At 40.4% G+C, this 16020-nt stretch overlaps 1 protein-coding gene across 5 annotated transcripts in view; it reads right to left on the reverse strand.

The window, feature by feature from the left end:
* Positions 1-15374, reverse strand: part of TAFA5 (TAFA chemokine like family member 5) — a 612146-nt gene extending 596772 nt beyond the window's left edge. The window contains exon 1 of one of the 5 annotated variants that reach the window (XR_005290758.2): positions 13928-14935. Coding sequence is in view for 2 of the 5 variants with exons in the window: in XM_043496337.1 (XP_043352272.1) it covers positions 13928-14039 (112 nt within the window). In the remaining 3 variants the exon portion in view is untranslated. Of the gene's footprint in view, positions 1-13927 lie in introns of all 5 variants that reach the window. The other 4 variants (XR_005290760.2, XR_005290763.2, XM_043496337.1 and 1 more) reach the window with 4 other exon arrangements.
* Between the last annotated feature and the right edge of the window lie 646 nt (positions 15375-16020).

The raw sequence follows: 16020 nt of genomic DNA on the forward strand, positions 1-16020 counted from the left end.
CTGCTTGCCAGAGAGAATAGCAGACAAAGTACTTTTAAAGAGTGGCAGAAACAGAGCAGGTCCAAGTCACTTGACCTTAGCCAAGAAAACGCTCACCAAAAAAAAGTGTACAAATTTGACCCACTTTATTATTATTGGGAGTCTGTCCCAGTTGCATAATTTTTTTAGAAGCAGTCCTAGGTAACAAAATTGACTTCAAATTATTATAAGTAGTTGAGTCGCTTTCACTGTTTTTATTCAGAGTGCTGTTTTAAAAAACTGGATGTATGAAACATTTTGTTCTGACTTGCAAATTCTGTTTTTCTTTAACATTCCTTATGGTTTCTATCAGAATGGAAAGTCTCACTGCTAAAATCTGAGAATGACAGAGTGATAAGTCTATCATTAAACATCAAGACTAAAACATATTATTTTGGCTCTGTTCAATTAAAGATTCTAAAACCTGTATTTTTTTTGTAAAGACAGCCTTTTACGAAAAGACACATTAAATGATGGTTCTTAATTTTACATACATTTGATATAGTTTTAGCTCCTTTTGTTTAGTTTCATCAAACTCTATACTTTACATTTGGTTTCATGTATTCCTATCAAATTTTGTACATAATTATGATCTATTGAAAATGAAAAAAAGCCAAGTATTTAGCCATATCGTAAGAGTTGCTTTTGAAATGCCACTGACTCAGAATTTTCAAGCTAATCCCTATAATTTTTTCCATAATACTTGAAAAGTAGTTACTGTAATTATAAAAGTAGCAATGCCTAAACTGCTCTTTTGCAGTTCACAATACTTGATAGCAATTTTACAGCTCACAAGAGCACTTTATAATTGCCTAAAAGCACAGGAAGAGAAGCCCATATAATATTATACATATTTAAAAAAGCATATTGAGTAATTGTTCTAAAAAGAACCTTTTAAAACTAATAAAATTACAGAACAACATTCAGACAAGATTAACACATGGGGGGCCTCACTGTATAGGCAGCACAACCAAATTTGACAAGGCAGCTGTTGGGAGTGAAACATCCATGAATAAGCAATCAGTAATAAGGAGAGCCATCACAGAGAAAGATGAAAAAAGACCTAAGAATACATTGGATGTAGTCTATCACTATCATCTTTGTAGAGCCAAAACTTTGGAGAATATACAGATAAAGTAATGGGGGGTAGGAAGACAGCGAAGTATCTCTAAGCAAAAGGTTTGTGAGAGCAGCAGCATTTATACAATACTTCAAATTTCCTGGGAGAAATTCAACTCCTGAATATCTGAACAAGTAAGGTAGATGTTTCCAACCCCTTTTTCTCCACAAGTGCTTCATGTAATACTATATTTAGTAGAGCACTTTCACCCTGCCTCTCCGCAAGTTACCCAATGATTACACAAAGTAACTTAACTTCAGTGAAGATGGAATACAATGACTTTGTGGGGCAGAAATGTGAGATTCTGTGACACTATGTAATTTTCTTGTTTTCTCCAGAAGAGACCTCATGGAGGTAAGGAAAGAGATAACCATGAGGACCACTGTTCTAAAACTCACCTTGTCCCCCCCACCCGTTTTTGGGGAAAAGTAACATCTATGTAGTGATAAAACCTGGTGAAAACAGTGGTGAGGCAAGTGGAGACTTGCCATTAAAAAACAAAAAGTAATACAAGAAGCTTCAGATTGAAAGTCAATTGCAAAATGTTGCTGTTAGTTGATCAACATTTATGCCAAAAACAGCCTCCTGTCTATATATATTTGCTGTAATGGTTTGATACGTCTTGACAAGTTTGTCAAGAATCTCCCATTGTTGATCAACAATAACACTTGCCACTAAAGTGTCTGTTTTGCATCTTGACTTACAGTTTTCAGAGTAGCAGCTGTGTTTGTCTGTATTTGCAAAAAGAAAAGGAGTACTTGTGGCACCTTAGAGACTAACAAATTTATTAGAGCATAAGCTTTCGTGAGCTACAGCTCACTTCATCAAATGCATCCGATGAAGTGAGCTGTAGCTCACGAAAGCTTACGCTCTAATAAATTTGTTAGTCTCTAAGGTGCCGCAAGTTCTCCTTTTCTTTTGACTTACAGTGTTAGTCTTAATCTTAAGCGTTCTTATATAGCTGAGCACCATCAGATGAATGGTTCAGAAGGTGAGTGTTAATCATTTTATTTTATATGAGATCACTTAAAGGCTAAATGAAAGGCTTGAAAATAAAATACAAAGCTATTTAAGATCCTGTCATGGAAAAACTGGATTGTTTTTGTAAAACTACATGAAAGTCATTTCTTCTTACCTGCCAGATGTGGGTTCAAGTAGGGGGTGGATGTGGGGGTGGTTCCTCCTCCTGGAGTTGATGACAAACAGCTATATAACTATAAGGATTACTGATCATCTTTGGATGCCTGAGCTGAAAATCAACTCATAAGAGAAATAAATTATGGTCAAAACATCTAGTCTTATGGACAAGGTGAGAATTTTTTTTTAAATTTGTTGAGATAATTCTCAGTGTGTTGTAACTGTCATTCCCCTTTAGAATGAGGAGCTGGGGTGGACAAGGAATGGTAAGAAAAAGGGAAGTATTGATGTAAAAGGTACATAGGGTTGCCAGGTGTCCAGTTTTCAACTGAAGACCCAGTCAAAAAGGGACCCTCCCCAGCCCTGTGAAAATGAGTGAGTGAGTGAGGGTTGGGGAGAATGAGCAAAGGAAGGAGGGATGGAGTGAATGAGGCGGGACAATGGTGTTCGGTTTTGTTCAGTCAGAAATTATATTCTGAGAATATAATTTTCATTATGGGTGGAGGACTGAAAGTGGAAAACAAATGTATTTACCAAAGCATTGTACTGAAACTACTCCAAATTCACAGTCAGAAAATCTTCTGAACAGACATCTACAGTTCTATTAAACAGACCAACATTAGACAAAAACTATTCTCAGCTTTACTGGATGGGCATTAGCTAAAGAACACAAGAAGAAGAAGAAAATGAAACTGAAGCAATGGCAGTAGTTGTAAACAGTTTGGATCCAGTTCTCCAATGCTTTGCACGTTGTGTAGTAGTTTTAGATTTAGAAGTGGGTGTAAAATTCTACCAGATTAGCACAGAATTAAGTGTTAAGTGATTATACAAGATTTAGTCTTGGTGTGTTATTCTATGACCGTGTTAGAGGCATTATCTTTGTAACTAGCTTACAAGACAAGCAAGAAGATGTGGTCAAATCATTCTAAACAAAAATTGGGGGAGAACTGAGGTTTCTGGAACCTTTAACTCTTTTACTGAATGCACACATAAAAAAGCCATTTCTTTCCTAAAATAAATTTTCAATGCAGCATTTTTTACTTTAGTACAGCCTTAAATTAATCTGTGTATGTTGGAAAAGCACTGGAACACTACCAACTGTCTTTACAACAAAATAATTTTTGTCAAAATTAACTCTGTACAAATCTATAACTGAAATTAAACCAATGCAGTATGCAACTACAGTGAGTAAAGCCACTTAGTATTATAGACAAAAAAGATAGTAATGAATGAAAAGATAATATAATGCCTTAAAGAAATTCAGCAAAGTCACACTTCTATCAACAGTGGCAAAGGAAAAGTGGCTGTTCAAGCTCTAACACAATACAAAGAATATTTTGTTTTGAGAAGAGCAACCTGTCAACACCTTTAGTGGCACTAGAGAATGCTATCAGCACCAAGTGATCTCTCATATCTGTTAAACATATATTTACTGATTTCTGCTGGAAGTAAGATTAACAAAAGGGCCAGGAAAAACAAACAGTCACATCTGTATTTATAAAAAATAGTAACTGATGTTTACTAGCCTGGTGATGCTGAATAGTAGTAAGGGAATATTGTCACTTAGCACCAATCCTGAACATCAGGCAACTTGACCATTTACCTTGCCCAGTTATTCCTACACTCTGCCATTTAAAGTTATTGAGAAATAGCATTGAAGAAAAGAGGCTAAAGTTAAAGTCATTTTAAAAACCAAATGTGATTAACAAAAATTATCTACTGTATAATATGGTAATGTTCCAGTTAGTGGTTGCAGATTGAACTCAGAGTTCAACTCAGCATGACTTCATTAGTTTCATGAAGTGGCTACAGAATTTACAAATCAAGTGAAATATTGTTAATTTTAGATCTGTCAATTCTGCATTTTTGCAAGTTTGAAAAAATAATGTTGGTTTCTCTAAATGGATATTACTTTAGTAGTTTATGAAACTAGATGTCCATCCTCCCCCTTCATATAGTTCATCTAGTCAATGTAACCATATTCCAAACACATGAAAATAACAGGTGGACCCAAACCACAAAGTACATATTTAAAAATTCACAAATTTCTTGGGTGTTTTGATCCGGACATTTGGTTTAATCCTATCTGGAAAGCACATAATGCATGTAGAAAGATTTGATAATGATGCTGTGAAGGAGTCACCTTCTCTTAATTAAGGTGAATTTAGGGATCTGCGCAAGCCAATATTGTGCCCTTATCTACATATGGTTTCCATATCAAACACGGATAATAAAATCAAGACTTTTCTAACAGATCCAATTCTGTAATTTAAGCCAGGGTGGAAGCTTTGTGCCCAAGCAGAGCTCTGTTAAAGTGAATGAATTTCCACATGGACAGAAGACTTCACTTTCACATACCCAACTGCAGTACTAGGCCCATTGGGACTACCTGTCAAGATAGGCAATGCAAATTAGAAAAAAACAGCCAAGAGTAATACATTGAACTACTACATTATATTAGTTAAACATTTATTTATATTCTATGCACAATAGCATTAAATCCACGTTTCACTAGACTATAGACAATAAAGTTTACCATTTTAAAAAAGCAAAATAGTGCATAAAACGCTGTGTATTGGACAATAGATAGTCACTACTTCTTCCAAGTCCATTTATTAAAAGAAATATCATGAAACCTTTGGAATAACCCTGCCAACCAGAAAAGCTTGACAAATAATTGTAGAATTTGGTGAAATGAACCTAAGCCTGAAAATGTTATCTAACCATCTCTTTTGAATTCAGCAATATATATCTATATATAAATATAGATATAAAAAGAGAGAGAGAGATTGACCAAGAATCCTAGTCTCTTGGATTATCTATATCTGTTCACAGGTTTTCTACTTCTGTGCATCACCCATAGTATCCAAGTGCTTGTGTTAATTAGATTGGCAACAGCAAAGACTCTAGTAGGCTTCTGGAAAAGGAAACAAGCCAGAGGTTCCATGGTATGAAGAGGTCCACTTAAGGGAAATTTTTGTTTTTAAAGTTTGATTTCCCCCAGGCCAATTGAGATTATGCCATCAAATTTGCAGTACATGGGGTCCCTGGACAATAGGGGACTCACCACACACTGGACAGGTTTAAGTGCTACCAGGGTATTTCCTGATCATGCTCTAGTGCTGCATGGTGTGTAATACAATTCTTGCAGCTCTTTGGTGATACTAGATTGAGCCCACAGGGTTGAGAAGAAGATATGGCAGCTCAAAAGCCTCCCCTTTCTCAAACCTTGGCTGGAGTGCTTCACTGATTCCCCTTCCCCTCCTATTTAGCATCCATTCATTCCCTCCATCCCTCCAACACCCTTAACTACTTATACAAGTACATGAATAAATGATGGCTATATTCCCTCTGTCCCCCATTACATTCTCCAGAACCTCTTCAGCTTCTATAATCAGTGCATGGACTAGTTGGTGGAATAGAGAAGCTCTCACAATGATTTTTGGGTCTTGCAGAAAGGTCATCTAATGGAACAGCTTTGTAGGAGTCACCAGATTTGTATAAACTAATCCCACTTCCCCATCAGCTGATTTTTACTGTTGGCAATACAATTTGAGCTCTGAAAGATGGAGAAATTAAGAAACAGTGAAGAAGCTACTGCAAGCTCTTCTCTATTCACTAAGTTTGAACATTAGGAAGAAGTTTGTAAGAGGTATAGAAATGTCCTCTTGCCTTCATTATTGTATTTCTATCTATTCGAATAAATGCATATACGAAAGCAGTCACAGCATATTAATATCAGCACAGAGAAAAATATAAAGCTCCCAGTGATGCTGAAAACAGAATGAGTTGCTTTAAGTGTGAACCTGAACCACCTGAAAAAAAAACAACTAAAAACAATCTGATTAATCAATTTTTAATACACACACAGCACTAGTTACTGTGTCATCCCACAACAAATTTCACACACACATGTAGATGATCAAACAGAGCATCACTGTCCTTCTGTCATTTAGAGAAACTACTCCTTAGCACAGACATCAGTAATATGCCTGACTGGAAAGAAAAGCCTCACTCCATGTCTTCAGCTCATGAAACTCAGGCAGTCAGTAACTCAGTAGCAGTCAGTTAGTGGAGCATTTCTACAGACAGGATACTCTTAGGAACTCCATGTCCAGGAACTGAAAGCTGTTTCAGCACAGTGGATCAACCAAACTGACAGCACAAATTGTTGAAGAACTTACTTCAGCACTGAGAGGAATGAGGGTCCAGTGACTAGGGCACTAGCCTGCGACTTGGAAGACTGGGTTCAAGTTCATGCTGTGCCACAGACTTCCTGTGAGATCTTGGGCAAGTCACTTAGCCTCACTGCCTTAATTCCCCATATGTAAAATGGAGATACTACTTCTCTACCTCACAGGGATGTTTGTGAAGATAAAGGTTGCGATGTGTCAGATTCTATGATAACGTGGCTATATGAGACCATGAAATAGAGAAACGAATGCACACGATAACTATCTAACTTATATGTAATTCTACAGGCAGGCATGACTGACTTTTAGTCTCATACTGAGCAGGAAATCCTTCATTATTAAAGAACTGTCAAGGTTGGTAACTTTTAAGTCTCCCCCAACCTTCACAGTAATCCCTTACAAAATGAGTTCATGATCCAAGAGAAAAATTCCTGTTGAATTTGACAAATAGTTGGGAAAGGTCTGATCCTGAATGCATAATACAAGGGGGCGGGGGAGTCCTTTTGTCTGACTGTGGAATACCTTACGTGTTGCCACCTCTTCAATCCTGGAGCAAATTCTATTTCCTGCTTAATTTTGGTGTCTCTAAATCAGTGGTTTTAAAACTTTTTTTCTGGTGACCCAGTTAAAAAAAATTGTTGAAGCCTGTGACCCAACGGAGCTGGGGATGAGGGGTTTGGGGTATGGGAGCGGCTCAGGGCTAGGGCAGACGGTTGGGGTGTGGAGGTGAGGGCTGTGGGGTGAAGCCAGGAATGAGGGGTTCAGGGTGTGGAAGGGGGCTCTGGGCTGGGGTAGGGGGTTGGGGTGTGAGAAGGGGTCAAGGCTCTAGGCTGGGGTTGCAGGCTCTGGAGTGGGGCCAAGGATGAGGGATTTGGGGATGCAGAAAGGGGCTCTGGGTTTGAGGGGTGAGCTCAGGGCTGGGGCAGGGGCTTACCTCCAGAGGCAACCTGGAGAAGCTGCAGATGGGAAGCCTAGCTCTGCACCCTCGGTCAGAGGCGCAGCCAGGGTGCAGAGGCAGGCTTCCCATCTGTCCTGGCACCAAGGATCGCGCTGCGCCCCGAAAACAGCCAGCAGCAGGTCTGGCTCCTAGGCAGAGGCACACAAGCACCTCCGTGTGGCTCTTGCCCGCAGGCACCACCTCCCCAGCTCCCATTGGCCGGGAGCCAGTGCTTGGGGCAGTGGGGGCTGTGCACGTGGCCCCCCCACCTCGGAGCCAGACCTGCTGTTGGCCGCTTCCGGGGCGCAGTGCGGTGTCAGAACATGTAGGGACTACCCTGCCTTAGCCAGGCAGCACCGCGAACAGGACTTTTAACAGCCCGATCAGCAGTGCTGACCAGAGCTGCCGCGACCCAGTGCCTTACATTCCGTGACCCCGTACTGGGTCACAACCAACTGAAAACCACTGCTCTAAATTGTGACCGGCTACAACGGGACATTGTGGCAGCTGGAGGTTGCTGGAGCTCAGTAATATTCCAGCCACAACCACTTTGCCTCAGGCCCTGATGTTGGGAAGAATGGTGCAGAGTTGGCTACACCTAGGTCATGCCACTGAAATATTTCCCCTGGACTAGCAGAAATGTTCAACCAGCTGCTTAAGCCAACCTTGTGCCACAAAGTACATAAAACACATTTAACAGAGCTGAATACTAGATTGAATACTAGCATTGAACATTTAACTTTGGTCCATAAATGCTTGCCAAACTGCACCATGAGCTGGCTTTCCAGCAGCCATATTGGAAACATTTTATCTGTTTCTTTGGCCCATATGGACAAGACTTAATGATTAAAAATATTATGAGTTCAATAATCCCTAAGAATCATCACGACTACCCTTCCCGTCCCCTCTATTTACAATAGACATGCAATGGATAATAGGAGCAGGTCAGTAGAAGACCTTTATACCCCTTTTAATGGATTGTTTTTCTATGAAGCCAATGTCAGCCATCCCACAGAAGTTCTAAATAACATAATTCAAGTTATGTTTGTTTAAAGTCATTTGGAGACATTTAAATGGTCACAACACACACACAAAAATCAGAAAAAAGGAAAGAGAAAAATATACATTTGCAGATCCTGATTGAAGAAGATTCTGATGCTAGTACCCGCCATTAAAATCCATGTAACAGATCACCTTGTACTTTCTCCAGATAATTGGTCATATGACATTCCCAGTGTCAATTCTGGTGCTCTGGCTGACAGGTGGTATTTTGTAGAGGTCATTAACTTTAAAGTACCATTTTTTAATTCAAAAAATGAACCCTCTTAAAAAGGAGCAGCTGGGATGCCATATAAAGAGATGGAAATTTTAATGTTTTGCTTTTCATGTTTTAATGTCACAAAATCATCATAATAATTTCTCATTTCTATACATAAACATGACAGAGAGCAGGTTGAGTAATGCAAGTTGATCTACATTTTGCATTTATTCAAAATTCAGAGTTTGGGAAAGAAACACAAGCACAGTAATGTTTATAGTAAACAATGATTTTACAGATTGATTCTACAGATTAACAAAAGAAAAAAAATCTGATTTTATTAGATGGAGAGAGAACGGGGTGACAAGGGTTTGGTAATATGAGATGGAAGCCCTACATTCATAGGTCACTTGTTTACGTTTGATGTAGGTCAGAGGTGACCTTTCTCATCTGACAATTGTTCAGTGGCCTGCATGAAATGAGTTGGTAGTCTCAGTCCACTGCTTAGTGGAGTTGTTCAGTTAGAACTAATTGATATCTTTGCTTGCAGTTTCAGAAGACATGCCAAGGAATGGCTAGGCCTAAAAGCCATACTGCCTCTCCCTCCTAGAAAGATAATACCTCCAGAACAGGATTGACAGGATAGCAAGAAACTCATATTTGATGGATGGTGGCAGCATCTATTCTGTGCATAAATAAAGGACTTGAGTTTCAAGTGAGGTCAATCTGGCACCTTTCATGAGCATTAATGTAATTTTTTCCCCTTTTAAAATATTTGGCATTTGAAAATATATCTGAAACTTTCCTGCTTTAACTTTAGCTCTGAAAGTTGTTTTGTGCGGTTATTGAAATTGTTTATGTCGTGTACATATGTAATGTTATTCAAAACATAACTAAAAATAAACAAGGAAAAATTAAAGGTCTGATCCTTCACTGCTGCTGCACACACCTTCCATTGACTTAAATGGAGGGGCTTCAGGATCAGGTCCTTAATGTATACCCAACTTCTAACTATTCTATCACTATATATATATTGCATTCAGCAAAGGAAAAATAATGAGTCAGAAGAAATGTTTCCACTTTTCACTTGTCTTTAGCCTGAAATAAATTGTACTTATATTTACATCACAAAAGGATTGTGCAGTTACAGTAAACATACGTGACTACAGGATTTTGTGTTCTGAGTCAGTGATATGAAGTCTGGCTTATGATACCTCTTCAAACCATGCTATAAAAACTAGAAAGGTGAACTTTCAAAATAGAACTCAATTTTGGTAGTGCTTTTTAAAAGATCCCTATCTAATGCACTTCAGAGTATTACTTCAATAAAGAAAAAGAAAAAACCTAAAAGGGGACATGCCGCTATTTTCCTTTTGCTTACATAATAGTACTGAACAGGGGAAGTCAAAGAGTCTTAACTGCAACATCATAGCTAATGCTGAAGTGCACTTTGTTTCAACGGCTATTATTTAAGTATAAGAATCACACCAAACAAATACCTTAATATTTAAAATGAAGTGAACTGAAGTAGATCCATACAGAATTCATGCGATAGTGGTCAAGAATATGCCTCCTGCATTTCAAATGTGGCATTCTGTTTTAAAGTCACAGGTAAAATCATCCATCTGAACTTCCTAAAACATAGTAAAAAGGAGATCCAGCCTTCTAACACCTATCTGTACTTTTTTACTGACTGCTTTCAATACACCTTCACAGAACACAATGTTAAACTTGGGACAAATAGTTCTTTCCAGTCTCTTACTATTCATTAATCAAGTTAATAAAATTAGGGTTTGAGAGCACTACGCAACTCTGATCCTTTCAATGGCAACTTATAGAGCTCAGCAGCAGGGAGGATAGCGATATTCAAGATTTCTTTACATTTACTTTATTTCTTGTAAATAAATAAGCTCCTTGGTAATCATAAAGTCTTAAACAGTCTACTTTTTAACCATCCCATATTTGTCTCACTTTCTCCCCCTATTAGAGGCCTACAATCATAATTGAGAATATTTTCCTCAGGATGAAAGAATGACAAGACTTTATCACTATAGCAACTAACTAATTGGTACAGTGCAGGTCTGTCTTCAACCATAGGATGGAGCCACTATCCTTAAATATAATCTAAACATTTAGGGAAGAAAAATGGCCAGGTTACCATCTTTACCACTACAAAGAGAAAATACTAGTGCTTTATAAAATAAAGAATAAATAAAAATGTTGTTGACTGTACATGCATCTCCTGAAAGCTCTCTCTAAATTTCCACAAATGTGCTAAATTCAATTCAAAGTATAACATCAGTTGCTCTTACTAACAGAGCTGTCCTACTCAACAGAAACATATTCCTAATAATAAAAATCTAAAGTAATAGGGAAAGGAAACAAGCAGCCGTCATACAACTGCATTGTGAATACGCTGTCAGCATGAACAGACTAATAAAGCAAATGAGCAATACAGACAGAATAGTTTAATTTGCATTTTTCATTTGTTTTTACAATACTATAAAAGTTCTGTCTTCACTGGAACCAGAGCTCCACGGTTTCACACACAGTTATATAAAAAGGATACAGTTAGGGATATAAATCCTTACTGGATATTTTTTATTGTTTTAATGAGTACAACATATAAACATTTACTACTTTATATTTAGTAAAGCTGTGTGTGTGTGAGAGACAGAGAGAGAGAGAGAGAGAGATCTAAAGTCTTAGTGTAATTTCCGTTACTTGAAGTCGTAAGTGTGTGAAAATGTTGGCTAATAGGTTATGTTTTGGTGAGTATTTTTAAAATATTTTGATAAAAGTAATTCAAGACTCTTATTTCTCTTTAAAGAAAGCAAAAAGACTCTCCCCTTAATGAACAATACATCCTATGATGAATGAAAGACTAGACCTATATGAATCTGAAGAGATTTGGTGTAATATTATAAACTATGAGCTAGTATCTGTACTCTTCTTCCTAAGATTTTTAGGCATCTTTACTCTTTCCTTCAGAGAAGGAATGTTATTAACAATTCTTCAAGTACTATAGCACTCAGATAGTATGTAAATAATACTTCATTAACATTTGGAATTGTACCTTCAGTCATTAACTCAGTGAAACTCCACATAAATGGTGAAGTGACAGGAAACTACATGTTTTAGGCTGCCTGGTGTTTATTCAGCACTATATTGTACAAAGAATATGGTATGTTTGATCAACACCATCTAGTATAAAATTTGCTGGCAAAATAAATTAGCGGTTGCTCATTTAAACACACCAAGGCATTGTCTGCATATACCAGTTAACATTTAATTATTCAGCACCCATAAGCAATGCTAAATATATACTGAACAATAATTAACAATAGAATTGAAGGCAAAAAATCCTCTCCTTTCACAGAACAATACCAACTCTCTCATCCTTAAACCCTAATATATATATTATAAAAAAAATTCTAAAAGGACTCCTTCTGATAGTTGTTGGTGTTTACAGTTAACCCATTACTGGACTGTGACTACTGAAGGTATATTCAAAGGAGAACCCTTGCCATTTTCATCTGGGAAACCTGTGACTCTGGAGATATGCACTTTCTAGAGAAAATCTGTATAGAAGTTAATACAGATTTAATAAAATAAAATAAAATAAAATACAGCTTAATCGTCATTACACTTTAGCTAATCACCCTCTAATATGCATTTATTGATTAGCAGAACACATCTCCCAATGTACTAAATTCTATTAAATCTTAATAAGTTGTTTAGGATATACTCAATGTTTATGAGCAAACGGAATACTACATCATGTACAAAATAGAACTGATTAAAAGGGAAGCATATTTTACATTATTTTAATGAGCTATTTAATTCAGATGTATTAAATTAAAATAAGTGCTTACAAAATAATTCTACGTTACACTGGAATTATCTTTTAGAAAGCATCATGAGCCTCTGTCACACAAAGCAATGAATGAAGATTATCAGCGTCATGAGCCACAATAACATGTAAAGTAGTGAAGGAAAGGTGCTCATGGCTAGTTGCAATCTCATTTCAGAGAATGCTGAGGGATGGTACATTTGATAAGGGTTTGAGAGAATAGAATGGAGGGTAAAGGAAATGCCTTAGGCACACTCTTTAAAACAAGAATCCATTTCTTTTCCATCATAGTCTACCACCACTACAGCTCATCATGACAAGCTTTCCCCAGAATGTCTACTTTACATTTATGAAAGGAATATCCATGTCATATAAATTACAGATCCCAGCCAAGTCAAGTGACCAATATATATGGGTTAAAATTAATTGTTGACTGTTAAAGTTGTACATGTACTTGTCCCTATATTGATATGGTTTATTATAAACACAGAAATTATTTTTATTTTTTTTTACTTTTGCTGTTGAATGCTCAGTCTAGTACTATGGACAATTTTGTCTTTTTGCAAGAAGATGGTCAAACTATACCTACATTACATAACTGTTTGAGAACTAAATTTACTGGGAGCAGTAACACTGATGGGCATTATCAGTGTTAATATATGATTTTTCAGCCACATTTTTTTTTTAAAATTGTAATACTTAGGGTTTCCATTCCAACAACAATGTACACCCCCAAAATCTGTGCAATTACATTTCTGCTCTTCAGTACTTTAATCCGAGAATGTCAACCCTGCAAGAAACTAATATACAATCATCAAGTGATTATCTATCAATCAAACAGCTGTAAACTCCTGATGTGGCTTTAGTATACTGCTTAGGTAGTGCTAAGGAAATTCTGGATTTTGTTCCAATGCAATTTCACAGTCAGAATCACATATGATCCTGGCATTATTAAGACATCTGTCATAGACTAAGTATGTGCTCTCCCTAAGAAAAATCAGTCTGAGAAAATAACTCGTTCATGAAGTATGTGAGTGAAAGACGGTGGGGGAGAAAGCACTCCTACTCAAAGTTGATTACATTTAATAAACATTGTAACTAATCACTATGGAATATTCAATTGGATTATGCTTTGTAAAACTAAAGTTTGTTCTTAAAATCAAAGAGAGATACTCGATGTTTGAAACACCACAACTACAATCGAGGAGTATCTCAAGGGTTCTTCTGTAAAAGTAATATTAAAGCTTCAGGTCTTAACTGCTTTTTAATTGGGAGGGAGGGGAAGAGAGAGAGAATCTAGAGCATAAACTACTGTGTTGGTTTGAAACCTTGGCCTTTAAGATATGCATTACCTCGGCTGGAAAGGGCGTGGATTTGTGTCCGGTGGAAGCATCAGAACAAATGTACTTACTGCAGTAGGCGATTAGAAGACTAGCCAGGATCATAATTGCCCAGAAAGTTGAGGACATGCTTGGCAAGGCGTTGGCATCTTTTCTACTGCTTGTCCTGGGAGATGGAGCCATTGAAGCCACTTCCCCGGAGCAAAGATGTCAGTTAGTTTCACCAGCCAGTTCTCCCCTTGACGGATCGCCTTTCTCCACGTGTAATCCCAAAGAAAAACATCTTCACAAGACCCAAGGGTTGAGCATCGGCAACCCTGTCATGCTGCAGGAAGCATCTTTCAGCGAGAAAGCAAAATACTTCTAAAACATAGAAAAACCTCTGTGCAGGGGGGCCTTCGGTGGGTTTCCTCCTGTACCGTGGCACCAATTCACTAGCGTTTTGGATATTGCTGGGCTTCAGATGCTACCGAGCCACAAAGGAGGCTTTTTGTTTGAGAAAGTTGTTTTGTTTTTTGTTGGTTTGCTTGTTTCCGCCCCCTCCCCGCGCGCGCGGGGGGGGGGGGAAACACCCCCTCAATTTTCTTAACTCAAATCAGTTAGTCACGCGGAGATTGAGGCGGAACTTCCCCACCCCCCACCGCCCAAAGGCAGCTTTAGGGGTAACCCCCTGGCCAACTGCAACCACTGCACAGTCCGATCCAGCCGTCGATGCGCAGCCCCCGGGGGGGGGGGGCGGGTGTCGGGACCCGATTCACGCGCCGCCCCCGGCTGGCAAGGTGACGGCCGGTAACTCCACCGAGGCAGGGCACCCGGGCAGATCCGCTCCCAGCGCCGGCGGGGGGTGGGGTGGGAGGGAGCCCGGCGGGAGCTACGCCTGCCAACAGCTGGGGACGGCGACAGAGCCAGGCAGACACGGCGGCCGGGGAGCCGCAGAGCAGGAGGCGCTAGCCGAGCCAGGTCTCTCCTCCCGTCGGATCCTCGGGGCTTGGACGGCGAAGGGGCGCGCTGGGGGCGGGGGCGGGGGGAGGCAGCAAGAATCCCTGGCTCCTGGGACACTTTACACAGAGGCGCTGAGGCCGCCGCCGCCGCTCCCTCAGCCGCTCCCGCTCTCGGCGCCTCTGCTGCGGCAGCCGCGGCGGCGGCCCTGGCAATAAAAGGAGGGGGGAGGGGGGGAGAAGCGGGTGACGGCCACAGGCCAAGGGCGCTCCGGAGCTGCCCGGGCCAAGCCTGGGCGCGCCCCGCCCGCCGGCCGTTACAGCCGTTGGGCGCGCAGGGCGCTTTCCCCCGGCGGGCCCCTGCCGGCTTGTGAGCCTCTGGCTGCCTGGCGCCGCCGCTTCTTGCGGCTCCCCGCTTCCCGGCTTTTCCCTCCTCCGCCCCGCGCTCGTTTTGACACCGAAACCACGTCGGAAGCGTGGTCACCCCTTGCGGGTGGGAGCGTCTCACGGCATCCAGGGCGGCCGCTTCCCGCCTTCCCGCTGGAGGACGCCTGAGCGGGGCTGCATCTCGGGCAGCAGGTGCGTGGGGTGGGGGGGCAGGAGCAGAGGGGCGGGGGGGGGGACGAGTCCTCCCTCCCTCCCTCCCTCCCTCCCTCCCTCCGGCCGCCTGGCTCTATGGAAGCAGCGCGGGCTCCTGCCTGCCCATCTCGGAGCTAAGTCAGGTTGACTTCCCTGGGCTCACAGCCGGGAGGGGTCCGCCACCTTCCCACCTGCGGATGGGTGCAGAGCCGCGCACCTGCTCCAGGGAGCTCCGGGGCAACGTCGTCCCTCGCCCTGAGAGGCTTGCCTAGAACGGGGAGCTTTTTTTCTAACACAGATTTCTCCATGTTGGCAAAATTCGCTGCCCTGCTGAGCCGGGTGAGTAGGACAGGTAGCCACACCAGCAAGGCCACTGAGGGGGGCTCTTTCCCAATTGTCCTCACTCTTTTATGAGAGGCTTTCATTATTATTATTATTATTATTATTATTTTACATAAAGGTTATGCTCAATTTAAAGGAGCTAAAGAAAAGTAGCTTGGGGATTCCTCTCCTCTAGGCATCTCTTGGCCTGGCCACCCACTGTAAATAGGCATTGGTATGCCTAATCAACGTGTCATCACAACACGGCAAGGTGTGACCTTCATTGTAGGCCGGCTTACAAGCAGGTTAATGGAAACATCCCTTCT

This window comes from Dermochelys coriacea, chromosome 1 (genome assembly GCF_009764565.3).
Source record: "Dermochelys coriacea isolate rDerCor1 chromosome 1, rDerCor1.pri.v4, whole genome shotgun sequence".
Taxonomy (NCBI): domain Eukaryota; kingdom Metazoa; phylum Chordata; order Testudines; family Dermochelyidae; genus Dermochelys; species Dermochelys coriacea.